This window comes from Setaria italica, chromosome III (assembly GCF_000263155.2).
Source record: "Setaria italica strain Yugu1 chromosome III, Setaria_italica_v2.0, whole genome shotgun sequence".
Lineage (NCBI taxonomy): Eukaryota > Viridiplantae > Streptophyta > Magnoliopsida > Poales > Poaceae > Setaria > Setaria italica.
Window position 1 is genome coordinate 18167080 of NC_028452.1, and position 26613 is coordinate 18193692.

At 48.9% G+C, this 26613-nt stretch overlaps 1 protein-coding gene and 1 non-coding gene across 2 annotated transcripts; one reads left to right on the forward strand and one right to left on the reverse strand.

Moving 5' to 3' along the window:
- Positions 1-3098: 3098 nt before the first annotated feature.
- On the reverse strand, positions 3099-6613 carry LOC101774165 (coronatine-insensitive protein homolog 1b). Its single transcript, XM_004961850.4, has 3 exons — positions 5846-6613; positions 4409-4883; positions 3099-4322 (listed from the first exon to the last, which is right to left on the reverse strand). The coding sequence occupies exons 1-3, from the start codon at positions 6361-6363 to the stop codon at positions 3519-3521; spliced, it is 1797 nt and encodes a 598-aa protein (XP_004961907.1). The 5' UTR covers positions 6364-6613; the 3' UTR covers positions 3099-3518.
- An 11400-nt stretch (positions 6614-18013) lies between these two features.
- Positions 18014-19971, forward strand: LOC101774571. The gene has a single exon (XR_002677079.1). It is a non-coding gene; the product is annotated as an uncharacterized acetyltransferase At3g50280 (transcript).
- Positions 19972-26613: the final 6642 nt, after the last annotated feature.

Below are 26613 nucleotides of genomic sequence, written 5' to 3' on the forward strand. Positions count from 1 at the left end.
TGGGGAGCTCTCCCAATGTTGGGCTGATGTTAGTTTTGACCAGCTTAGAATCTTACTATTACTAGTTGGAGGCTCCTTTTGAAGCCTCCAGGTGAAGCCACCTAGGATTCTTAGGTGGATACTCTAGAAAAAGAGAGAAATCCTAGAAATTCTCACAAAAAAGCAAAACATCCGACCATCAATCGATAGATTCAAATCATCATAGCCATTGGATCTATTATGTTTTCTAAAAAATTACCCACCTATGCCATTATGAAAATAGCCTAAAGTAAACCCCTAAATCTATATATAAATTACCCACCTCTGCCATTATATAAAATAAACTAAAGTAAGCCCCTAATCTTCATCAAAATTACCCACTTATGCCATTATAAACAATATTTAAAATAACCCCTTAATTTGCAACTGAATTGCCTACCACTATTACTTAAAAAATTTAAACCCCTTAAAATTTGCATCTCTATTACCCACACATGCCATTATTAAAAATAACATGAGGTAACTCTACGTTTGAATCAAATAACCTTAATTAAAAATATACAACAATATATGATTCTAAATCGTCTATATCTTGCACTATTGGTATACGATATAATAATTAAGGTCTATACGCATGATGTATGTCACCATTTATAAGGATATAAAGTGATGAGAATATAGATTTCTATGCTAAAATTGTATCTCAAACTTAATGTTCATTAAACAAATTCAAGCGCATACCTGCGATGCAAAGTGAAAAGTTAAAGATTATAAATGTGGATGAAAATATTATAGAGTAGTTGCTAACTAAAATCTATCACAATTGGATGAAGATATTAAGTATATATCTACATAAGCATTGTGTGTTCGAATATTTAATAAACGAGAGCTAGCTTATGGTAATAGTTTTTTAGCATTATAGTCTCATTTTTTTTCATTGGAGGCTTCGAATTAGTTCCCACGAGACAAGCCAGAAAAAAAGAGACAAATTCTCATAAAAATTAAAAACATCAAACATCAATCCTGTAAACTCTAATAATCATAACCATTGATCTATTATATTTTCTAAAAAGTTACCCACCACTATTATTATGAAAATATTCAAAAATGAGCTCTAAACCTATATTTCAATTACCGAGCTCAGCTATTATAAAAAATAATCTAAAGTAACCCCATAACCTTCATCCAATTTACTAATACACATTATTATAAAGGATAACTTAAAATGTCATTCTAAAATTTTATCTATGTTATCCATGTATGTCGTTATTAAAAATAACCTAAAGTAAACATTTAAATCTTAATCTAATTATCGTCATGTGCATCATACAAAAATGTTAAAAGGTAAATTAATATATGATTTTAAATTATGTATTTATGTCATTATTAATATAAAAATACTAAGTTAAAGGATATACACATGATGACTGCCACCATTTAGACTATTTATACATGTATGTGAGGAATCGATGAAAAATATTGATTTGTATGCTAAACATAATGTATGGAGGATTGGAGGTGTGATACAAAATGGAAAAAATATGAATATGGATGAAAAAGTGCATTGAGTAATTATTAATTAAAAATCAATCACAACTGGACAAAGATAGATACATATCTCTATAAGTATTATGTTGAAGTATTGAAAAATAAGAGAGTAGTAGGTGAACAATTTTGATTATTAGCTAGAAGTTTAATTTCTAAATAATTTTTAAATACAATAGCTTCTAAAAAAATATTAGCCCGTGTGGGAGCACGGGTTGATGGACTAGTTTTTTTGAATTGTGGTAGTATTTTTAAAACTAGAGTCACAAAACCTCGGACTTCATTTTTAAAATGAATATCTTTCTTCGCCCATGTGGCCTTTGCCTTTGCATGGCAAGCATTTGAGCACCTAAGCAGTAAGCACTGGATCGTAATGGAGGATCAGATAGAGTTGCATAGTTTAAAACATCTTCGGATACCCCTGTTAGTAAATTCAAAAGGCTATCCAAAACTGCGCGACGTTTTAGAATTAATTCAAAGTCTAATCAAACTTTTTATACCAGCTGATTAGACCGTACAGATCACACGCCGCAATATTTCCCACAGCCTGACAGTAAAACTTCTTTTACGCAAATGGCGGGACATTGCTCCTCGTTATGAAAAGGTTTATTCTATGGGGCTACGCCGAAAGAAAAGCATGAATTACATACTGGCAGAAGCTATGAATTGGGAACGATGCTTCACGCTGCTCTAGAATTCAAAACCGACGCATGCAGCCTCACACTCTCACCACGCAACCACTGGGAACCGGCCAACCGGGGGATCGGTCGGTGCCTGAACACCGGCTCCGTGCCCTGGAATCTGGATCAAAGTATCGAACTGATCCTCGTGTCCCGGATCAGTGACTCTGAATCCCTGATGCACATGGGGGAAAGCCCCCTGATGCCGTGATGCGTGCGATGCACGGGAAGTCTTAACTCCTAACTTGCGGCGGCAGGTAAGATCGGAAACGTGGCCCAGCTGTCAGCTACCTAGACGCAGCTCCGTTATTCTCTCCTTTGTGCTTCGATTCAGTGGTTTTCATCAATCAAGGACAAAATCACAAAAATATATACAAAGTGCTTTGTAGTAGCATTTCGAGCGTACGAAGAGGCGAAGACACCTTGCTGTGCATGGATCGCAGGGATCAGCAGCGTCAGCCGCTTCCCCGTTGGCGTTTTCGCATGCCGTCGCCGTCGCCGTCGCGGTGAGGTCGGCTTCCCCCACCTGTCGAGTGTCGAGCGAGACGCGGACACCATCCGAGGCATCTTTTGTACGCCAGCCCTTAAAAACTAGTGCCGAGATCATCAGGCTGTGTGGCGCTACGCGATCGCGCCGTTCTTTCACACGGCCTTTTGGTCTTGATAACGTGCTGTCGCCTTCTTGGAGCCACGTCCGCGATAGAATCCTTGATGCTGACTGAGGGCTGGAAACGCAACCGCGAAGATGCCCGTCATGGCCGCGGCAACTGCAATCCTTGGTTTGATGGTGTCAAATGGTGTTTCCCTGGCAGTCCATGATTTCCTGTTCTCATGTATGGATATACATCATCTCCACTGAAAAATATTTTCATCATAAAGAGAGTTCCATGACCCTGACATAACATCGTGCACTCAGCACATACATAGCATACAAAAAAGCAGTTTTTGAGTTTGCCTCAACAACTTTGGAGCAACTACATACAATGGATAACTTCTTAATGCTCAAAGTAGGCTGCCAAAACCCAGGTATTCTTTATACCTCCAGTGGTACAAATCAGGGGGGAGCAAGCACAGACTCACAGCGTCCATCGTTACTCAGTATACATCTCCTAGGATTAGATAGCAGTACAGGCGAAAACAGTAAGCGCTTATTCAAGCACATCTCAGCTACCAGTAGCTTATTACAGTACGTAGCAGCTAGCCATCTAGATCCATACAATAACCACATATCAAGTTATCAACATTCTTGTTGACAGGGGAGGCTACGGGAGCAAAGGATTGCGGGAGAAAGACACCGGCTTAGTGTATTTACAGTCACGCAGGATACAAAGGCACCACGGATTGTGGGCAGTCCAACCTCTTCCCGGCGAGGGAGTAGTATGCAAGTATCTGAGCTTGACTATCTACACAAGGCTCCCCATCTTCATTCAACTGTACGTTCTCGGGGTTGGGAGGTGTAAACTCTATGTTCCAGAATGGCCTAGCCATGAGCATGAGGTCACGGCCAGTCTGAGAGGCTTTGTAGCCCTGCACCCATACGTACCTCAGAGACCGCATATGCAGCATTGCGAGGGCCAGAGCTCGCTCGCTGAAGCAACAACTCCTGAGTTCAAGCTTTCGCAGGTTCACACATCCCAATGCGAAACCGATCAATCCATCATCAGTTTCCCCAACATTTCCAAGAAGCATGTACTGGATGTTTCCGCTGCACTGTCCAATGTACTCAAGACCAACATCTGAAAGCCCACCCGGTCTCAAGTACAGAGCAAACCTCCGAAGTTTGGTGCAGCCCCTCAGCAGAGCTCGGACGCCATTGTCCAGTGGCAATTCTGTTATCCTCTCCTCTCTATCTAGCAGAACAAGCCGGAAGTCATAAAGTTTCTTGCAGAAAGTCCCAATAGATTCCAGGGCCCCATTGGTTATATCAGAGACATAGGCAGCAATGTATTCCAGTTCGCGGCAACCTACGGCTATAGCCGTCAAGCCTACTTGAGAGACCCCACCCTGCTCTTCTTGCGCACCTCCTTCATCGTCCCCTCGCTCAATTCTGAGCCTTTGGAGCTTCTTGCAGGTATCAGCAACAACCCCTAATCCTCTATCTCCAATCACATTCCTCACCTATTGAAAAAATGTATAAAGTTAGTTACCATGAAAAAGATCAGCAATTGAGTATCTTCATAATTTACATGACTAGGAGACATTACCGCAAGAACTAGCAAGTTCGGACATTTTGAAATGAGCTGGCAATGGTCTTCGGTGGTGAGGACAGTGTACTGCAAATCCAGCTTCTTGAGTATCGCAGAAAAAGGAAATATAATAGGCATTTCATTTGTTCCCATGAAAGTAAGACCCAAGGAGCACAATCTTGATGGAAATTTAACATTCCCGTACTTGGCAAGTTCTCCTTGCTCGTTGAATGTCCCTCCAGCAAATTCTTCCAATGCTGTGGCAGATTGGAAGAAACCTATTAAATCTGAAAGATCGCAGTCGCTAATCTTCAGGGAAATCAGTGACTTGCAGTTCCTTGCAAGAAGCTCTAGGTCAGATGGCATCACTTCAAGGTCAGTCATGTGGAAATTCAATGTTGCCAGAACAGGGCAGCTGGCTGCAAGGTCACGGATCCATTCACTGCCTTGATCGATAATTTGACATTCTTCCAGAAATAAAGTTCTCAGTGACCTGATGAATTTAGCGGAACAAGTTAGTGCGATGGTTTCATCACAATACTAGCAGCTATAAGTATGCTAAAGGGAAAAATAGTAGAATAAAAGGATGCAGTCCGGACAAACAAATGTAACTTTCTTTAGCACTCCACAAACAATGCTAGCTGTGTCTGACACTGAACTGTATATCATGAGGGGAATCAGGAAACAAAACCTAGACTTTTCCCATACCACTGTTTTCAGTGTTGCTTGACCATTTTGTTAGAATTTCAGAAGCTGGAGAAGCACATTAGTCAACTCAAACCAGTACAGATTGTTCAGTGGTTTAAGTGTTGTGGTATTAAATGTTTCCAAGAATCCAAGAAATGCAATGAATAAGTATAACAGTTAAAACAATACTACAGACGTACAGGTTACTAAATTTAGGGTTATTCAAAGACTCCTTTTCGGGTAGATCTAACTAAATGCTCCCTTATTTGATTCACTGTTTCCAGTGATGTGCTCAATGCTTTCCCCTTCTCTTCATATATCCAATTAAGGCATCAGAATCATCAAATTATGCACAGTTAACACCATTGCATTAACCTTTTCTTTTGAAATTCTCTTTGGAGAAATCTACAAATGAAGCCACGAATTGTAATCATACAGGAATGAAAGTGCACTCTTAAGGCATCTGCACACCTTCTGTGCTGCTGATCGTACGATCTCTAATCATTGAGGTCAGGCGCCCAAATTTGGGCGCCAGATCTAGAGCCACCTTTTCGGAAAAATCCTCCCAAGGTAGAACGAGTTTCTACGTGCAGAAAGAGATGCTCAGTTCAGTGCTATTTACTAGTACACCATTTCGGGGGGAGTCAACCAAACAGTAGCTAACGCCCGCCCAGTCATTGTCACCATCTTCCGAACCCCAATTCGAGCTACTTCTCCCCACACCAGATCGGAGCAAAAGGGGTGCAAGAGAATCGAGGAGTCGCGAACCTGCAGGAGCGGGCGACGAGGCGGAGCCCGTCCGTGGAGAAGCCGGTGCACTTGTCGAGCTTCAGCTCCTGCAACATGTGCCCCCTGGCGCGGACGAGCTCGGCGAGGTCGTCGTCGGTGACAACCATCCGGCGGAGCTGGAGCGCCTTGAGGCACTCGAGCGGCGCGGCGAGCTCGGTGACCCACGGCCTCGCGTAGGCGCCCCAGTCCTCCGGGATGAGCCCGTACATGGCCGCGCGGGGCTTCCCCTTCACCGCGAGCGACTCGAGCCGCGGGAACCGCGCCAGCAGGCGCGCCGGGGACACGGCGTAGCAGAAGGGCACCGTGACGTGCTTCCGCGAGAGCGCGTCGATGCGGTGCCAGCGGCGGCACACCAGCGAGGCGGCCTCCCTGTCGCGCGGGTCCTCCACGAACCCCATCACCAGGTGCAGCATCTCCTCGGGCACCCAGCCGCCGTCTCCGCCACCGATGCTCAGCGCGCGGGTGAGCCGCCGCGGCTCCGGCGCCTCCCCGCCCATCGATCCCGATCGGGCCACGAGCGAGCGGATCAGGCCCTCGCAGGCTCAGCTGGCCTCCTACGGCAGGAGCTCCGCGACGGCTCGCCGGGGATATGCTCCGGCGAGGGGCGGAGACATGGGGATTCCCTCCTCCGCTCCCTCTCGGCCTGATTCGGTGGTGGCTTGAGCAGGAGCGAGCAGAGGCGGAGAGAATTATTGGAGGGAGAAGCGCGAGTGGAGAGCAGAGGGACGAGGTGGGGTGGGGATTGGGGAAGCCGGGTAGGGGCGTTTACTTCTGCGCGATCCAGCTGGGGATGCCGAGCCACGTCGGCTGGGGGCCGGGCGGGGAATTTGCTCGGCACACACGCACGCACGACACGGACACACGCACTGTCGCCTCTGTGTCTGTGGGGTGGCGGTGGATGCCGTCAAGTGAACTGGTGATGAACAGGGCGGTAAATTTAAACCAGGGGCAGGATGCGGTAGCTAGCACTATACCATGTGAGCGTTAGTTGAAGCGATGATTATCGTCAGCCTGTACTTTTAAGTTTTGAGCCTTGAGGTTAGTAACTTTAGTTCTTCCTAATTATGTGCTAACATGAAAGTTATGGAGGATGTAAAGCATATATCATATCATAAAGGAAGATTTTATAAGCTTCGAAGATCTACTTTGTTTGGCTGGACGGGCTATTAAGATGAATAGGTAATTTAGTTCAAGTTGGCTCATATCATCTTTTAGAAAAAGTTTTAGTAGATGTGTCACCATCACAATATATGCATAGCTTGACACGTGTATATACAGAGATATAAATTGCTTTGAAAGACATTATTTTCTAGCACAACCATCTCTTTTGGTATATTGTCTCAACATCCTTGACTAAAAAACAATTGGTACAATTCGAGTACATAGTTGTGCGATTGTTGCATTAATTTTCTTGACACACTGTCGTTGGCCTAGGTACACATTGAGATCGGGACTAAGTAACTCCTTTTGCTTCTAATACCTTGTTATCACCGAAAGTCCTAAACAATAACGTAACTCAGTAGAACTAGATTTTAAATTATGAAGAGAGGTATTTTGATTTATCAATATTTAGGTTGTTAGAAAAATATAAATACAGAAATAAATATGTAGAAAGTAGATGACTACTAGTGTTCATATGTAAACCAGAAGATGGTCGGATCTATAAAAGAAATTTGCACTGTTTGAAGAGGGAAAGTTCGTGACGGCTTTTATTGCACTGCTTGTTACTACTCTCTTCGTTTCAAAATGTAGACCCCTTTAGTTTTTCTAAATAAATAGATTTTGCTATAAATTTTATGTATTTAGAAAAGTCAAAATGACCCACATTTTCAAACGGAGGGAGTAGAGCGGAATCGTCTTGGTTCACCACCTGATCAGATAGCAAGTCACAGGTGATTACTAGAGGCAACGTGTTTTTGTTTTTTTTTGAAAATAACAGGTAGCGTGTCTAGGGTGGTACAGACGCACAGTTATATGCAGGCGTTCACCGCACAAGCCCGGGTGCCCGGGTGCACGTAGCACGCGATGGCATCAGCATTCACCAGCAATTATGCTCTTTTCTTAAGTTTTTTCTTGCGGCCGGGAAAGCAGGTCGGGGATTGGGCGGTGGCACAACCGAGCGGGGCCGGCGCGGCGGGGATGCATCTCCGATCTGAGCCTCACCTCGTTAGTGGGCATCTGGACAAACCGTACGTCATTAGGGCATAAAAAATGCCTCTCGTTCGCCGCTACGCCAGTGCCCATCTTACCCTCACTCACTGACGCCGCTGACATATTCCAGCCTCCCCGGGCCCGCTCGCTTGATCCGGGTCACCGGGTGCGTGCGTGCTCCGCTGCTGCGCTCATGGCACCGCCCAAAAATATTCGCCGCCGAAGTAAATCTCTACCGTGCCGTGCGGCTGTTTCCTTGGGCTGACGCGGTTGTTTTGTAAAAAAATTTCCCTTCGAATGATTCTTGATGATTTTGCAAAAAGATTCTGTAATTGACCCGAAGTCTATTTTTCTTAATGAATCCACAATCCACTTATTTGTGGGCCTCCCTTCTCCTTTCCTAACTTCGATTCACCCTTGGATCATTGATACCGATGCCCAATGGAACACGACAGTCGGTGCGTGAATCAAATTCAAAATTGAAGTAGAAATCAATACCTATCAGCGCATGGATTTAAAAAAACAATGCAAGCAGCAAATCCGTTGCTAGCTTTACCAGCCGAATAATCCTACTGGGTTATGTTCATGACAGCCCAAACTATGAATAGGTATCGGTTCGAAAAAAAACTATGAGCAGGTATCATCATATATTTATATAATACCATATCGCTGGTGGAATCTCGGATATGCTTGCTCATAATCAATTAACATACTCAAAATCTCGTGACAAGAGTGAAAACACAAACTCTTGCGGCTGCCCGCTTGGATACATAGGAGGGCAGACCCATAAATCACGAGAAACTCAACAGGCCCAAAAAATCAAGGAAAAAAATAGAGGATCCGGAGCTGTGAGGATCCAAAAATTTAGGGAAGAAAAGGAAGAACTACGGAAAGAGGTCATGGAATGATACACAGGTCCAGATGAATAGGTTGCCGGCCACCAGGAGCTCACTCTCGGGGATGTGTCGCTCTCAGCTCACAATGTTAAAAAGGAAAATGAGATAGGAAGCTAGGTTCCACAATTGAGTAAAAGTCAGTCCATAAATAGATGCCGCTACCACAGCTCCACCCTCCGTTCCTCGACCACTGTCACGCACCTCAAGATCCTCTCCTTCCCTCCCATTTACCGCCTCGAATCCCCTCCCTTAACGGCCAGCGCTTCCCCGAGCTTCCTCTATTGATGACTGCCACCCCTAGCTCCATCCTTCCTAGGGGGCTGCAACAATAGTTGGTAGGCAACGCAAACAGGGATGGAGGTCGGGACCTCACACCCACCCTCAATGACGTTCATACCCTTCAAATCCGGAACTAAGGCCTCCACATGTACCAATTCGGGGCTTGATTTTGCACTTGATTGGAACGATTTGGAGTTAATTATAGAAGAGAGGTGGATGAAAACGAGAAGAGGAGGAGAACACACTCCTGCTCATGCCGGCCAGAGGTGCTGTGGCCTAGCACTCGAAGCGGGAATGAGACTAGGCACGGGGAGGACGAGCGCTTGGCTCGGCAACGGTGAGGATGTCAAGATGCGCAGCGCTTGGGAGACGGCGAGGACGGGGCAAGATGCGGGTGGCGTCGATGGATGAAGGGGCAGCGACTGGCTGGATGACAATGAGTACGAGGAAATCGAATGAATGGATAGAGCGGAGGTTAAGTGGTGAATTTTTTTTATTTCCATATGTATGTCCCACGTAATAAATAGATGGCATCAAACCACCTACAAATATCTTCTACTACTATACTTGCAAAGAGAGGATTACTAGGAACAACACACTAATATATTATGGTGAAGCTAACATATTAGGAACAAACGAATAATAACGTGAGAGTAATTAAGAATCCGTAGCAATTATTTCTGCTAGTACAGCTAGCAGCCAATAAGAATTTCGATATAGCAGCTTGCATATAATCACCTTGGCGTTGGCGAGCAGGTTTTTTCTATCCTTTTCCGTTGAGAATCGGCGAGATTTTCCATGATGCTGCCTGCACTGAATGGACGGACAGTTTGTACTTGGTTGAGACAGTTTATGAGCTCATAAAGAGCCAACTCAACATTTTGCCAACATGGAGGAGAGAGAAGAGCAGGAGAGAGAAGAAGCTGAGCTTGTTCGCTTCAGCTTATAAGTCGGCTGAAAAGCTGAAACGGCTGATTTGTTGTGAGAGGAAAATACTGTTTGGTAGCTGATAAGTCAGCTGAATAAGCTGAAGCGAACATGCCCGCTATTTCTTATTCCCACAAGGTGCTCGCGGGGCCTGCTCTTGCGCACGCTGCGTCCTGTCTCTCTCCCTCGTTTCCCCATCTGCGCTAAACTGTGCAGGCCGGGAGCACCGACGGGCGCCCGTGCACCGACGGGCGCCCGTGCGCCGACGGGGCCGAGCTCGAGCCGCCGGAGGAGAGGGAGGTGACCTCGCCAGAATCAAACTCGTTGTTCGCGAGCTGGAAGGGTGCGGACGGTCGGACCGCGGACCAGGACCGCCGCCGGCGGCGCGCTGCGAGCGAAGCGCGGAGGGTTGGACCGGAACCGGCTGCGGCAGCGGTGCGCGTGACGAGAGAAACGAGGACGGCCTCGCCGGCCGGCGGGCACATGAGGCAAGGTGGAGAGTGGACGGCCTCGCGTGGGGCGGCTGCAGCGTGGTCGGCGGCGGCCACCGACGAGGAGGCGGGAGCGGCACCACGGAGGCCGCCGGCAGCTCAACTCCATCAAGCGTGCAGCGGTGCAGCCTCCGGGGTGGACCATGGCTCGCGTCTCGGAGGCCATGCCGGCCTGCCCCTCCGTGGCTCTGTGTGTGCGGCTGTGCGTGGAAACAAACGGGTGAGAAAGAGATAGAGTAAAAAGGTCAGTTGGGTGGGTCCCACGGTCACTTTGAGAGGCGTGCGAAGAGCTAACCTGATGGACGAGCTGTCTTTTATATCGACGTGGCAGAGCCACGTAACTCCATGAGCTAGTAAGCCAGCTCAACCGTTGGACACGGCCTTATGGAGCTAGGGCCGCGGCATATTTGACAGGGAGTATTTTTCAATTTTCATGGCGACAAGAAGGTCCAACCGGGCGACTTTTTCTTCCAGGCATCTGTAAAAGGTCACAGGCAGCACGCAGAACAGGAGGCGCGCGAAACATCATCACTCACCGGCATAAAAGGTGAGCGTGCACTGTGCGGCTAGCCAGCGCCAGAAACGGAAAGGGAAGTGTGACCTCCATTACCTAAAAAGATGGTACTTTCCGCCAAGTTTCAAGCCGGAGCTGAACAGTGCGCTGTGCATCTGTGGTTTTTCTTTTTTCGTTTGAGACGTGCATATGTGGAATTAGTACTGAGAAATGGTCTCCGTTTCTGTCGAGCCACAGTCTTACTAGCTTTGCTTAAGACTGGAAGAAAGAAACAAAGAAAATGAAAACTCTCTCTTCCTTACTACCAAATCTAGAAGACTAGAACCGTGTGCCTTGCCAAATGCCCCCTGACTGCTACATAGACCAATGATGAGCCGAATTAGAAGAAAGGGCTAGGAGTATTACTAGATCTCAACATCCTAGCCCCTAGCTCTTCGTGGTAACCTATACATGTAGCCTACTCTAGTCTCCTAAGCTTTTTCAATATGATCTGCAACAGTCAACACACACATCCACTTGCTTGAAAATTTTGTTTTCCCTCCTAACCGCCATGCAGCGCGGCGCCCGTGAAAGTCCGCGCGGATCGCAGCAACCTTATCTCTCTGGTGCTCTCATACCTGGCGTGCGTCGTGAACTCGTGACGTCGCACGGACGCCGACAAGTACGAGCAGCGACCGCTACAGCAGCAGCTACAGCCGCGGCGCGGCGCCGGCCTGGAACCGGTGGACGAGGACGACGGGTGGATCCGAGGCGGGAGCTGGCACAGCATCAGCTTGCATGCTGGCAGATGCAGGTGCAGGCGCAGCGTGCCGGAGCCGGATCTCGAGGGCGGAGAGAATCTGCGGCGGCGTAATCCGACCTGCAGCGCGCTCGTCATTTCAGGTGCACCTGGGTCCTGGGCTGGACGGCGCGGCGGCCCACGCGGCCCTGTCCCTCGCGCATCATCACCATCCCGCCGCAACCGGGCGCTAGTTGAGCCCGACGCTCGCCGCTGACGGGTGGGACCCTGCGGTAACGGTGCCGTGAGAAGAGGGCCTGCGTCTTGCCTTTTCTGCCCTAACCACGGGTCCAAACTCCAACCAAGCCATGCCATCATTTGGGAATTGGGAAGCTGGGTCCCAGTGTTTGGGAGGAGGGGGTTAAACTTTAGCCATGTCACATTGGATGTTCGGATACTAATTAGGAGGACTAAACATAAGCTAATTACAAAACTAATTGCAGAATCCCAAGGCTAAATTGCGAGACGAATCTATTAAGCCTAATTAATCCATCATTAGTGAATGGTTACTGTAGCACCACATTGTCAAATCATGGACTAATTAGGCTTAATAGATTCGTCTCGCGATTTAGTCTAGGGGTTGTGTAATTAGTTTTGTAATTAGTCTAGGTTTAATACTCCTAATTAGTGTCTAAACATTTGATGTGACGGGAGCTAAAAATTTAGCTCCCTCTCCCAAACACCCCAACCGGCCAGGCGGCCAGCCGTTGGACGATGACAGGGAGATGAGGCTGCAGCGCGGATTTGGTTGGCGAGAGTCGCCGGTGGCGCCGGGCAGGCCGGAGCCGACGGCCACTTGCGGCCGATGGCGAACAGGAGCCATCGCCAAGTTGCCCGTACTTCACGAGAATTAAAAAATATGAAAGCATAAACCAACCCCTGTTCGCAAGTGGCTCCCTGGGAGTACTTGCTCTGCACACTATCAAAAAGTCGAGAACGACAACTAATGCAGAGGTTTTCAAGCGATAAGCTTCGGCGCTTTCTTTCCATCAGTTCTGAATTTCTTTCTTCATATAAAATCTTCTTATCGTGGCTCCATCTCTGCCTCTCCCTTTCTGGCCTCGTAGGAGAGAGCTGCAGGTTTTCCTCTCCTGGGTCCCACAAGTCTCGATCGATCGAGCGATCGATCACCTTTCACCATCGCAATTCGTCTCTCGTCTCTGTTCTACGAATGGTCAGTCAATCGATTTGCTGACGAATATCTTGAGTACGTCGAACGTCACGTTCGTTCTCGTCCTTGGGGGTGGGGGGATGCCCACACTCCCGTCTCTTATGGTTTTGTTTTTATTTTCTTTCGGTGCTGATGATGGTGCAGCTGGCTGCAGGGCAAAGAAAATACCTACTTCCATGCCGTCGTATTAATACTGGGAATATCGATGTCGGCTACTGCACTTGGAAAACGTAGCCCTGTTGTTTCTGTCACGAGCTCCTAAAATTCCTGTCACATACTAATCCTAAAATTCCTGTCACATACTAATTAGAAATATTAAATATAGACTAATTACAAAACCAATTGCACAAATGGAGGCTAATTTGCGAGACGAATCTATTAAGCCTAATTAGTTCATGATTTGATAATGTGGTGCTACTGTAAACATGTGCTAATGATGGATTAATTAGGCTTAATAGATTCATCTCGAGAATTAGTCTCCATTTGTGTAATTAGTTTTATAATTAGCTCATGTTTAGTTCTTATAATTAGCTTTCGAATATTCGATATGATATGAATTTTAGTCCGCATTAAAGATCCAAACTCTCCGTAGCCGACCGGTCCACCTCCATTTTTTTAAAAAAATTCCACACATATCACTAGAGAAGTTCGAGCTAAAAACGGCAATTGTGGAAACTGAATGAAATTGACACCTCAAGTGAAGAAGGTATGAGCCACCACTCACAGAGCGTCTATATGTGGCTCTAGATGTTTTCGATGAAATGGTTCTTTTCAACTTTGTCAAAGGGTGGTGTATGTTTACACACTGACCAGGCAATTCAAATTCGGGTCGTTAGTGGCTATTTCTCAATATCTTGAGGCTCTCAAGTTCCTTTTATGTTGGTCTATTTTTTTTCCTTCCGAACATGACATCAATCATCACTCCAGAAATAAATACAAAAATACAACAATTATTTTGGAGGAAAATCAACCTTTGCTTATCATGGCTTGAAAAGAATTACTCCAAGTTCTTGTTATTTTAGATTTAAATGTTCTAGAAACAGCAGTCACTGTTTTTCCTTTATCTATGCGGTAGAAATTAATTGATGACAATGCTAACTTTTTGCGAGGAAGCACAAACAACGCATAGCTCCACTAGACCTAGAAGACTCCCGAGCGCTCCAGAGAGGCGACTCGGGAGGCGATAGCTCGACACCCTAGCAGCCGGGCTACCTGCCTGACTCCGGCGATCGGTGGCGGCGCCGAAGCTAGCCTCCGCGTTGCGCTCTCTCCCTCCCTCGCTACTCCCACTTCGCAAACCCTAGGCGCCACCGATCGCTTGGATCCGCCGCCGGTCGCCTACTGCTGCTGGCAGATCCACCCCCCTGAGCCTAGATCTACACATCCCTGGCGCGGGGGTTCCTTCCCCGATGATGACCGCCGCGTTCCCCCCCCCCCTCCGCCGCTCGGAGGACAGGGGACCGCGGTCGGATCCGCGTCCCTCCCCTTGCCACCCCTTTCGTTGGAGGGCGGGTGGCTGCGTCCCTCCCCGGCTATCGGGTCCACCGGGGGCGGGGCCCTGTGCACTGCCGCCGCGTGACCGGCTGGGTGGACTGCAGCCGGATCCGCGTCCCTCCCCTTGCCTCCCCTTCCGCTGCCGGAGGATGGGCGGCGAGGAAGGCCGCGTCCCTCCTCGGCTGTCGGGTCCGCCGGGGGTGGAGCTCCGTGCGCCGCTGCCGCGTGACCGGCCGGGTGGCCGTCCCCCTACTGGCTATGTGGCAACATTCTTCGGCTCCTTGGCGCCAGATGGTCCCCGTGCTCCTGGTGGCGGTGGTGATTTCTGGGGAATGAACAAGAGGTAGGCGAAAGCCTTGTGCCTGCTTGCGGGTTGATGACGGCGACGCCCCCGGGCGCCGCTTCCTTTCTTGAAGGCGTCATTCATTCCCCTTTTTCCTCCCCTACGGCAAGCTTTAACTGAAAGCCTGGACCGTGTTAGTCGGATGACGACGGCGTCAGTGGTGTCACCCCCTCCCTTGAGGCGTTGTCTTGGAAGCTCAGCGGGCTCTTGTTGCCGTCACTGCAGGGATTGTTGCTGAACGCCGCCCCTAGTCATCTCCGGCTGGTCAGGGTCCTCGTGGTGGTCGTCTTGGAAAGTGTCTTCTTTTGCGCCTGCCCTCGCTTCGATTCGTCTACCTCGTCCTGGTTGCTTAAGTCGTCGTCGTTTGGCGGATGCTTTGCTGCCGTCGTTGGTTGCTCCGGGCGGATGCTTTTTCGCCGTCGGTCGTGCTGGTTGGGTGGATGCTTTGCCACCGTTATTGTTTCGGGCGGATGCTCTGCCGCCGTAACCTTTAGCACCCTTGTTGAGGTTGTATCTTTTGGCAGGTTTAGAAGAGTGGCTATGTCTAGGTCTGTGGGTTCGAGTGTGCTTCCTCTTTGTTGCTTCGCGTTGTGTGGTGGTTGTTTGTGTGTATTTTCAGTGTTTCTTTTTCTTTGGTCCTTTGTGCTCTCGTGCTAATCACTCTGCTTGGCTTCATCGAGATTGTGTCTGTAAATTGCTTTCTTCTTAGTCGATCGAAAGGCGCTTAGGCACTCTAGAAAAATTGCTAACTTTTTGCATCTACTTTAGGGCACGTGTGAAAAGGAAAGGAGGGTGTAAAAGCTAGGCATGTACTTTAGATGTTGCGCGAGAAATTCAAATATTTTCTCTGTATTTATATTTGATTTTTTTTTGAAAGGACTCCATTTTCATTTACGTGATTTTTCTGTAGCAATTTGATCATGCATCTTTTTTGCATAAAATGTTGTTACACGGTTCAAAATCTATAGTGCTAACTGCTGTAGTGAAGCATATTCCTACAAATCACATATATGTAATTACAATTTCAAACATCTATAGACTTTTAGAAGTAATAAAAACACACGGTCAAAATTAATACGGTGGTGCCAGGTAGATGAAAACGGAGGTTAGTATCTGCTTTCATTGACACTATGGTAGTGTACTGTTCTCTTTGGTACAAGTACTACCACTGTTAATTGAGACCTTTCCTCACCTCCTCATGTCACAGTCATCTTTTACCATAGGATGATGACGAACCTGCAGTTGTTGATCTTTCTTATTATCCGGTACGGACTACTATACCGTTCCTTTCACCTTTGAATCTTCATTAGTATCTGCAGCTCCAAGACGACACCAAAACGGGAAAAAACCTGCGCAGCTGCCTTTAATTTGTCTCGTCAAGACGTCAACTGAAGAGGAACTCAACCGTAGCAACAACGACGCAGCCATTGGACGGTAAGACGAGACCAGCCACCGGCCCATCCGCGACGTCGAGGGGTTATGGTTATCCATCCATGCCGCCCCGTCCCCGACTTCTAGAAGGCCAGGTTACGTCCTCGACGAGACAAGACGGTGGATGAAGTCACACAGGAGCTCGACGACAGCGACGCAGGCGATTGCAGCGAGCAAGTAGATTTTACTGATTTCGAGCTGTGTCCTTCCAGTTAAACGCCGGTCGAGATATTTGTTCGCTACTTGGGCAGTAGATAATGATGAGTCCATCAGGCGGCACGTAACGCTCGATCCTAGGCAAAATGTGCAGCGCGGCTTCCAGGTTCTCGGTACCTGCTCGCCGGCCGTCGCTGTCGGTGGTCGGTCCATGCCATGGCTCCGGCGTCCTGGCTCGCGACAGCGATGGGGACCGGGCGGAGGGGATCGGCCGACCTGCGCGTCCGTTGAGCTGGTGGCGATCTCTCGTGCAGCCTTGCCGGGGTACGGCACACATGGTGGGGCAGCCCCTGCCGCCCTGAATCCTGATGCCGTGGGGGAGCCCTGCAACGTGGTAGGACACGGGCGCAGGAACAGGGAGGGATGGAGGATTCCGTCGGTACGGACGCAGGGTGGATGCCACTTCCACTTGAAAGCCGCAGCCCGCAGGGATGGTCCAGGAGCGCGACGAGAATGCTAGGCTGGCAGTAGCTTGGGCTCGAAGCGTGGTGGGTGGTAAATGAAACTGACTGTGCTGGTGGGTTTTATCCCAGAAGGCCTTAGGCCCAATTAGCTTTCATTTCTTGTTAGTGGGCCCTATCTTGCACTCAGGCCCATTCCAGAATGCGTAGTGTTCGCTACGCTTTCTGGGCCCATAGAGTTTTTTTGGGCAGATTCTGGACCCGTAGAGTTACACAACAACAACTTGACAAGTTGCTTGCTCCCCTCTGGTCATCACTCATCCATCAGATTTTAGCAGCCACGGACGGCCCGACGGGACAAGACAACGACGACGCAGCGGCAGCGCGGCCATGGCACGGTGCTCCCCGTCGCGGCGCGTCGGTGTTGCTCTCGGCCGACGCCCCGTCGCTACCGCGCGGCGGCAAGGCAGCGTGCCGAGCCATGCCCCCTTGTGGCCTTGTACAGCGTACCGTCCACGAGCCACCGAACCCGACGGCGCGCCCCCTCCCGAGTTCCGACGCGAAAGCTGTGGCTCCGCCGCTTCCACGCTGCCCGCGCCGGGGATCCGGGCCCCGGGGGCCATGTGCGCTGCCACCCGCCGCGGCCGCCGCGCGTGGGCTCTGGCCCCCGCCAGGCCCGGGTGGCCGCTGTCTGGTGCCCGGTGCTCTCCCCCCGCCCCCGCACGGCCACGGCCACGGCCAGCCCGTGACAGGCTGACAGCAACGCCGCACCGTCGCGGGAGATACGCATTTCGCGAAGCCGTGGCGGCTTGTGGCGGCGTGGTGGACCACGAGACAGGCCGCACGAGGGGCGGTCGCTTCCAGCACGTGTGCGCGACAGCCGTCGGATCACCACCGCGGTTAGGCCACGAGACAACGGCAGAGCATGACAGCCAAGCCCTGAGAGGCTGATGCTTGTGTGCTGTTGGTTCGCTGCTCCCTTGGGGTAACCTTCAACTCCTCCCTCGATTGGTAGCCTGAAGCTGAAGCTCTCCGGAAATGGGCCCAGGAATGCGACACGTCCAGTCGATATGCAGTTGGACAAGGGCAGGTGCACGAATCCAAGCTCCCTGGATGCCTATATAACGTCCCCAGCACCAAGCATCACCACACACTACAAATTGCTCCAGATAAGCGCGGTCCGAGGATGGCTCCACCGATACCCGCCGCCGATGCCGTGGTGGAGGCTGCCTCGGCCGTCGGCGCGGCCCCGGCCATCGCGCCGAACGGAATGGCCCGCAAGGACGTGCCGGCGCCGCCGCCGATCTCCGTCGTCTCGAAGCAGACGGTTCGGCCGGCCGGCACATCGGCGGTTGGAGACCTCAGGCTCTCGGTCTCGGACATGCCCATGCTTTCGTGCCACTACATCCAGAAGGGGCTCTTCTTCCGGCCTCCCGGCGTGGTGATGGCCTCGCTGGTGCCGTCGCTCGTCGCGGCGCTCTCACGCGCGCTCGGTGTCTTCCCTGCCCTCGCCGGCCGGCTCGTCACGCTCGACGACGACAGCATCGTGATCCGCTGCGGCGGCGACGCGGCCGTCGAGTTCTACCACGCCGTCGCGCCGGCTCTGTCGCTCGGCGACTTTCTCGTGCCCGGCGCCGACGTTCCGATCAGGCTCACGAACGGCCTGTTCCCTATGGACCGGACGGTGAGCTACGGCGGCCACGGCCGCCCTCTCACGTCGTTCCAGCTCACCGTGCTCGGCGACGGCGCCGTGTTCGTCGGCTTCGTCGCCAACCACGCCGTCGTTGACGGCACCTCCTTTTGGCACTTCTTCAACACGTGGGCGGGGCTGTGCCGCGGCGCGCCGGTCCGGGAGCCAGACTTCCGCCGCAACTTCTTTGGCGACTCCACCGCCGTCCTGCGCTTCCCCGGCGGCGTGGGCCCGGCCGTGACGTTCGACGCCGAGGCGCCCCTCCGCGAGCGAATCCTCCACTTCAGTGCCGCCGCGATTCGCGAGCTGAAGGCGACAGCCAACCGCTGGAAAAGAACCGGTCAAGACTCCGAGGTTAACGGCAAGGTCACGCACGACTCCAAGGTTCAGTGCGGGTGCCGCGAAATCTCGTCGTTCCAGTCGTTGTGCGCGCACGTATGGAGGGCGGTGACACGCGCGCGCCGGCTGTTGGCGGCCGACAAGACGACGACGTTCCGCATGGCCGTGAACTGCCGGCACCGCCTGCGCCCGGCGATCTCCCCGCTCTACTTCGGCAACGCCATCCAGAGCGTGGCGACGAAGGCGACCGTGGCCGAGCTAGCGTCCAACGACCTGGGCTGGGCGGCGGCCAAGCTGCACGCGACCGTGGCGGCGCACGAGGACGGCGCGATCCGGCTGGCGGCGGCGGAGTGGGAGGCAGCGCCACGGTGCTTCCCGCTGGGCAACCCCGACGGCGCGGCGCTCACGATGGGGAGCTCGCCACGGTTCCCGATGTACGACGGGAACGACTTCGGGTGGGGCCGCGCCCTCGCTGTGCGGAGCGGCCGCGCGAACAAATTCGACGGCAAGATGTCGGCGTTCCCGGGCCAGGCTGGGGATGGCAGCGTCGACGTGGAGGTTTGCCTCGCGCCTGACACCATGGCTTGCCTCCTCCGCGACGAGGCGTTCTTGCAGTACGTGACAGAGTGAAGCATCTGATGTGCGACATGCTTGTTGCCGCGCAGCTCCACCGTTACTGGATTTGCACGCTTTCAAAAGATATCAAGTGCTTGTGAGTTGTGGCCTTGTAGTTGTAGAGATGTCGTACTGCTGGTTCCTTCGTGATGCCGTTGTAGGCTAGTACTTGGTGACTTGTGTTTGTGAGTAGGGTGCAAACTAGGATGATGTACGGATGCATTCACTACTCCCTCCGTTTCAAATTGTAGGTCGTTTTGATTTTTCTAGGTTCATTATTCTCCAACACTCCCCCTTACGTGCAGTCTCATTTAGGGCGTATACGTGGAAATTGGAGTGGGCTGCAATTATTTTTTTAACCGCCCCCGACATGATTTGAACTCAAGATCTCTGACTCTGATACTACATTAATTAAGTTACATGCACCCACATGTTCAACCTAAATGACTAAACTAATAGGAGGAGGTAGACAATTCACTTGTCCAACAGAACGGGCGAATATTGTCCTGCCATGTTTCAGTCAAACAAGACAGCACTTCCTACATAAAAACGAGACATAGCACGTTTAGGTATGTCCAGTGCAGACGCACCACAATTAGACCTGAAAACTGATGTGGACTAGGGTCCCGATCTTCCGAAAGGTTCAGTTAATCGACGATTTGGGCGGAGTCGCTACGCAAATCGATCCGGCTTCCGAACAACACGTTCCGAACCCCGCAATCGCAGCACAACGTCTCCTCAGGTTATCGACCGGCGATGCACGGTCGACCTTGCCAAGAAGGCTAATCCTTGCCTGCGAATCGAAGAACACAAGCAAGAACAAGGAAGAATGCAAACCAAATTTGCGGATGAATGATTAAGCTCACGAGTTGGGGTTTTACAAACCGATGACGGCGAAACTGTTCTTGACAGATTAATCTAAGCAAAACCCAAAACCTAACAAAGGTGACGGCTACTGTTATATAGGGGTTAGGGTCGTGGTCGACCCCCTGGACGCGCCCCTAATGGGCCCAATGTCGATACACGGCCCAAAGGCCAAAATAAGGCGACGCAGCGCCAGGACAGATTCTGGACACCATCTTGTTTCGACGATTCCCGTTGACTCAGGATGAATTTAGGCATGGAACCAGTGCCATTGGAAAATAGATCTTCTAAACTTTCCAACCATATATAGAACATCCAAAACGGAGTCCGTATGCGGTCTGGGCATCCAAATCACTGTGGGCTGCTCCTGGACACCGAGGTGGACTCGAAGTCGACTTGGCTTGGGTCTCCAACTCGAGTTGTATGTCCTTGCTGGTCCTCCACGCCTCCAAGCCTCTCTCCATGCATCTCCTGGTCCTCTCCTTTGTTCCTAATCAAAATATAATCATTGAATAGCAATCTATTCTTAAAATCATAAAATGAATTGGTTAGGAACGATCTCACCTCTAAATGCAATTGTCGTGCGCGAGCTCTAGTGATTGGACCTTGAATATCCAGCGGAGTATCATGTGCATCCGGAGAGGTGATGTCCTCATCATCCTCCCCCGCTTGAAATGGAGTCGTCCTCGACTCAAGCTCATCGTCTGCTCCCAAGTAAGGCCTCAAATCTGAAATGTTAAAGGTAGGACTAACCCCGAACTCGGGAGGCAACTCAAGTTTGTATGCATTATCATTAATCTTCTCAATTATCTTGAAAGGACCATCAGCTCTAGGCATCAACTTAGACTTTCTCAAATCTGGAAATCTATCCTTTCGTAGGTGCAACCAAACTAGATCACCCGGTTCAAGTTTAACTTCCTTTCTACCTTTACTACCAGCAATTCGATACTTTTCGTTCATTTTTTCAATGTTGTGCTTAGTTGTTTCATGCATTTGCAAAATAAAATCAGCGCGTTCTTGGGCATCCGTATGAATCCTCTCACTAGTAGGCAAAGGCAAAATATCAATAGGAGCACGGGGGTTGAATCCATACACTACCTGAAAAGGACTTACTTTTGTGGTGGAATGTGTTGCCCAATTGTATGCAAACTCCACATGAGGCAAACATTCTTCCCACATCTTCAAATTTTTCTTCAAAACAGCCCTCAACATGGTGCCTAAAGTGCGGTTCACCACCTCTGTTTGCCCATCAGTTTGTGGATGACAAGTGGTAGAAAATAATAATTTTGTACCCAACTTGTTCCACAAAGTACGCCAAAAGTGACTCAAAAATTTTGCATCGCGATCTGAAACAATAGTAGAAGGCATACCATGCAAACGTACAATCTCTTTGAAAAAGAGGTCAGCAATATGAACAGCATCATCACTTTTATGACATGGTATAAAATGTGCCATCTTTGAAAAACGATCCACAACAACAAAAATGCTATCCCTCCCCCTCTTAGTCCTAGGCAATCCCAACACAAAGTCCATAGAAATATCCGCCCAAGGAATAGAAGGAACAGGTAGTGGCATGTATAAACCATGTGGATTCAAACGAGACTTAGCTTTTTGACATGTTGTGCAGCGAGCAACGAACCTCTCAACGTCTCTCCTCATTTGTGGCCAAAAGAAATGTGAGGCCAAAGCGTCCACCGTCTTCTTGGCACCAAAATGCCCCATCAATCCTCCTCCATGCGCTTCCTGCATCAACAAAAGACGAACGGAACCAACTGGAATGCATAGGCGGTTAGCTCTAAACACAAAGCCATCATTGATCACAAACTTATTCCATGTACGTCCCTCTTTACAATTGAGCAACACATCCTTAAAGTCAGGGTCAAGCGCATATTGTTCCTTAATTGATTCAAGTCCAAAAAGACGACAATCAAGTTGGGACAGCAAAGTATATCTTCTAGATAAAGCATCGGCAATCACATTGTCCTTCCCTTTCTTATGTTTGATGATATAAGGAAAAGATTCAATAAATTCAACCCATTTAGCATGTCTACGGTTCAGATTGTTTTGAGAACGAAGATACTTAAGCGATTCATGATCAGAATGAATAACAAATTCCTTAGGCCACAAATAATGACGCCACGTTTGTAAGGAACGTACAAGAGCATACAATTCCTTATCATACGTAGAGTAATTCAGAACAGCACCATGCAATTTCTCGCTAAAGTATGCAACGGGTTTACCATCTTGCATCAAAACACCACCAATGCCAACTCCACTAGCATCACATTCAAGCTCAAAGGTCTTACCAAAGTTTGGAAGTTGCAGCAATGGCGCACGCGTAAGCTTGGCCTTCAAAGTGGCAAAGGACTCGTCCTGTGCTTTTCCCCAACGAAACACCACACCTTTCTTCGTCAACTCGTGTAATGGCGCAGCAATGGTGCTGAAATCTTTGACGAAGCGGCGATAGAAACCTGCAAGACCAAGAAAACTCCTCACCTGTGTGATGCTTTGGGGCAGCGGCCAGCTCTCAATGGCTTCAATTTTCATTCCATCCACCTCAATTCCCTGTGGAGTAACAACATATCCAAGGAACGAAACTCTATCGGTGCAAAAGATGCACTTCTCAAGGTTAGCAAACAAACGTGCATCTCTCAAAGCCTCAAAAATAGCACGCAAATGCTCCCTATGTTCATCCAAAGACTTGCTATAAATTAATATATCATCAAAGTAAACCACCACAAATCGACCAATAAAAGCCCTCAAAACCTCATTCATCAAACGCATGAAAGTACTCGGTGCATTAGTTAAACCAAAAGGCATGACTAACCACTCATACAACCCGAATTTGGTCTTAAAAGCTGTTTTCCATTCATCTCCAAGTTTCATTCTTATTTGGTGGTAACCACTACGCAAGTCAATCTTTGTGAAAATTATAGAACCACACAACTCATCAAGCATGTCGTCTAACCTAGGAATAGGATGTCGATATCGAATGGTAATATTATTGATGGCTCTACAATCAACACACATACGCCAAGTACCGTTTTTCTTTGGAACCAAAAGCACAGGAACAGCACAAGGACTAAGGCTTTCACGTACATACCCGCGGTCCAAAAGGTCTTGGACTTGTCGCTGTATTTCCTTAGTCTCCTCGGGATTGGTTCTGTAAGCAGCACGGTTTGGCAAAGTGGCTCCCGGGATCAAATCGATTTGATGCTCTATTCCTCTCAAAGGTGGCAGCCCCAGGGGTATCTCAGCTGGAAAAATATCCTCATACTCCTGCAAAATGTTAGTGATAGCAGGAGGCAAAGAGCTAGCAATATCATCAAGAGAGAACAAAGCTCGTTTGCATATCAACGCATAGCAAACATCATCATCAGAAATTTCAGCAAGATCACATTTTGTTGCAAGCATAACTCCCCCCTTTAATTTAATCCCCTTTTCAGGTGGAGAAACAGAATTAGCAACTTGCTGATGTTTAGAATTATCATTGTTCAAAGTAGCAGCACGTTCCTTATCAGCTTGCACAATTTCAATAGGGGTCAAAGGTACCAAAGTAATTTTTTGTCCTTTATACATTAAGGTGTATTTATTACTTCTACCATGGTGTGTAGCGTCATTATCATGTTCCCAAGGACGACCCAACAGAAGTGAACAAGCTTGCATAGGTACCACATCACAATCAACAAAATCAGCATAAGCACCAATGGAAAAAGAAACTCTGCAAGTTTGTGTTACCTTAGCTTTGCCAGAGTCATTTAACCACTGAATATGGTATGGATGTGGATGCGGTCGTGTGGACAAGCCAAGCTTCTTGACCAAATCTGAACTCACCAAGTTGTTGCAGCTCCCTCCATCAATAATCACACGTGCACGACGGTTCTTGATGACGAAGAAAGTCTGGAACAAGTTGTGGCGCTGTAGACTCTCCGGCTGCTGAATTTGCGTGCTGAGCACACGCTGAACAATAATGTTCATGTAGGCTGAAGTATCCGCACCACGAAGGACATGTCCCTCGATGTCCTCGGCAGCGATCTCTTCATCAACATCATCTTCAATGTCAGAGGTGCTGATGTAACCTCCATCTTCTGTAGCAATGTATGCCCGCTGACTTGGGCATTCCTTCTGCACGTGGCCAAATCCCTTGCAGCGGTGACACTGAAGGGCAGTCGTGCGTCCCGTCGAAGTAACGGAGGATGCACTTTGTGCAGGAACCTGCAAAGAATTTTTACCTGAACCCGAAGGTCGTACAGGCGTTGGTCTTGGCGTTGTAGAAACTCCAGAGTCTGCTGGTCGTGTGCTCGCTGGTGGGGGTGCGCGAAAAGAGGAGGACTTGGTCAGCCCCAAAGATGGTGTCATACGCTGGTATGAGTTACCAACCTTGCTCTTGCCCTGCAACTCACGCCCCTGCAATTCCTTTTCTGCAAACATAGCCAACTGAAACAACTGGTTGACAGAGTTAAAATCCTTATAATCAACTATGTCCTGAATTTCGCGCCGCAAACCAGAATAAAAACGGCAAATAGCATCCTCATTGTCCTCAACTATGCCACAACGCATCAAACCCTTCTGAAGCTCACCAAAATATTCCTGAACAGATTTATCTCCCTGATCTAAGCGCATCAAATTCTTACGCAGTTCTCTATGGTAAGAAGGTGGAACAAATCTATCACGCATAGCAACCTTAAGTTGTTCCCAAGTAGTAGGTGCAACACCCGCAGCAACTAATCCAGTCCACCAAATGATAGCAAAATCTTTAAACTCACTAGTGGCTTGTCGAACTCTATGTTGCTCAGGCACAAGGTGGGCACTAAATTTTTGTTCAACCGTCATCTCCCAATCAAGATATCCCTCAGCATCATAATGTCCAGAGAATGAAGGTATAGTAAATTTAATCTTAGCATAAGGGTCATCGGGAGCACGATTAGCACCTGCGTTCACACGAACACGTCGTCGTATACGTACCTCTCGTGTTGCTACTTGGTCTATGTTACCATGGCCATCATACACCACATCTTCATCGGCTGGTGGTGGTGGTGGTGGTGGTGGACGGGCTTCCAACGCAGCAACCCTGTCAGCTATTGTGGTTATCCGTCCATTCACCTCCCCAAAAATGTCAGCAAGCCTGAGTCCATTGATGGAGTCGGTGACGGCCTTGGCGACCACCTCTGTTATCCTGGTCTGTGTGGCATCCATAAAAGCTTGCAACTGTCCTTGGCTGACACACTCGTTGAAGTCCTTGGGAGTGCCTCCATCGTTATCTGCAGCCATTGTAGATAGAAAATAGGAACAAACGGTGAAGGTTAACCCTAATAATCTCCTACACAGGTGTGGTGGTGTCTCTCAAATCAAACAACACAGCAAAAGGAAACACCTTACCAAGCTCTTACAAGGTTCTTACCAGCAAGGCAAAGGATACCTGAAAGGCGTAGACCGCGATTGCAAGGCTCAAGAACCTGTGCTGCACAGAAGTAATATGTGGAGCTATAGGAAGGCCAAAGATATGTGAGTGGAACACAATTCACTAGCAGATAGCAATGCTGAATAAATGTCCAAAGCTACTTGTCCCTAGTTGCTGGCCTACCCGTGTCCTTAGAACAGTAGTGTCAACAAATAAGGAACAAGGATGGATATGAAGAACAACAATGATACAAGATCAGCAAGTATCCCGCACAATATCAGCAAACAAGTGGTTCCTCTCCACGTGCCTCCTGCTGTTTCGTCTTTTAGCACTAGTAAAAATCAAATTGTTTTTCTTTTTTTTTTATTTTTTTGATATTTTTTTTCTCAGCCAGGAGCACAAAAATAGGAACACCACAAAGTATTAGCTCAATCCGATGTAAGGTGTGATCGGTAGAAAATCACGAGCATTTCACAAAACCGATACTGGAACTTGGGAACTCGAATCGATCCCCTTCTGAATTTTTTTTGAATTTTTTTAATTTCGGTTTGACTGGCAAAGCCAGTGAATCCTATGTGCAAAAATTCGATAGCTTTCCGGGAAAAAAAAGAACGCCTCAATCGGAGTTCCGAGCGAAAAGTTATGCCCGTTTTAAGGAGGACCCTCCGATGTAGGGTTTTGTGGCGGTCGAGATGGAATCGGGTGGGGAGAAAAAGATGGGATGATGATGAGGATGATGGCAGCGG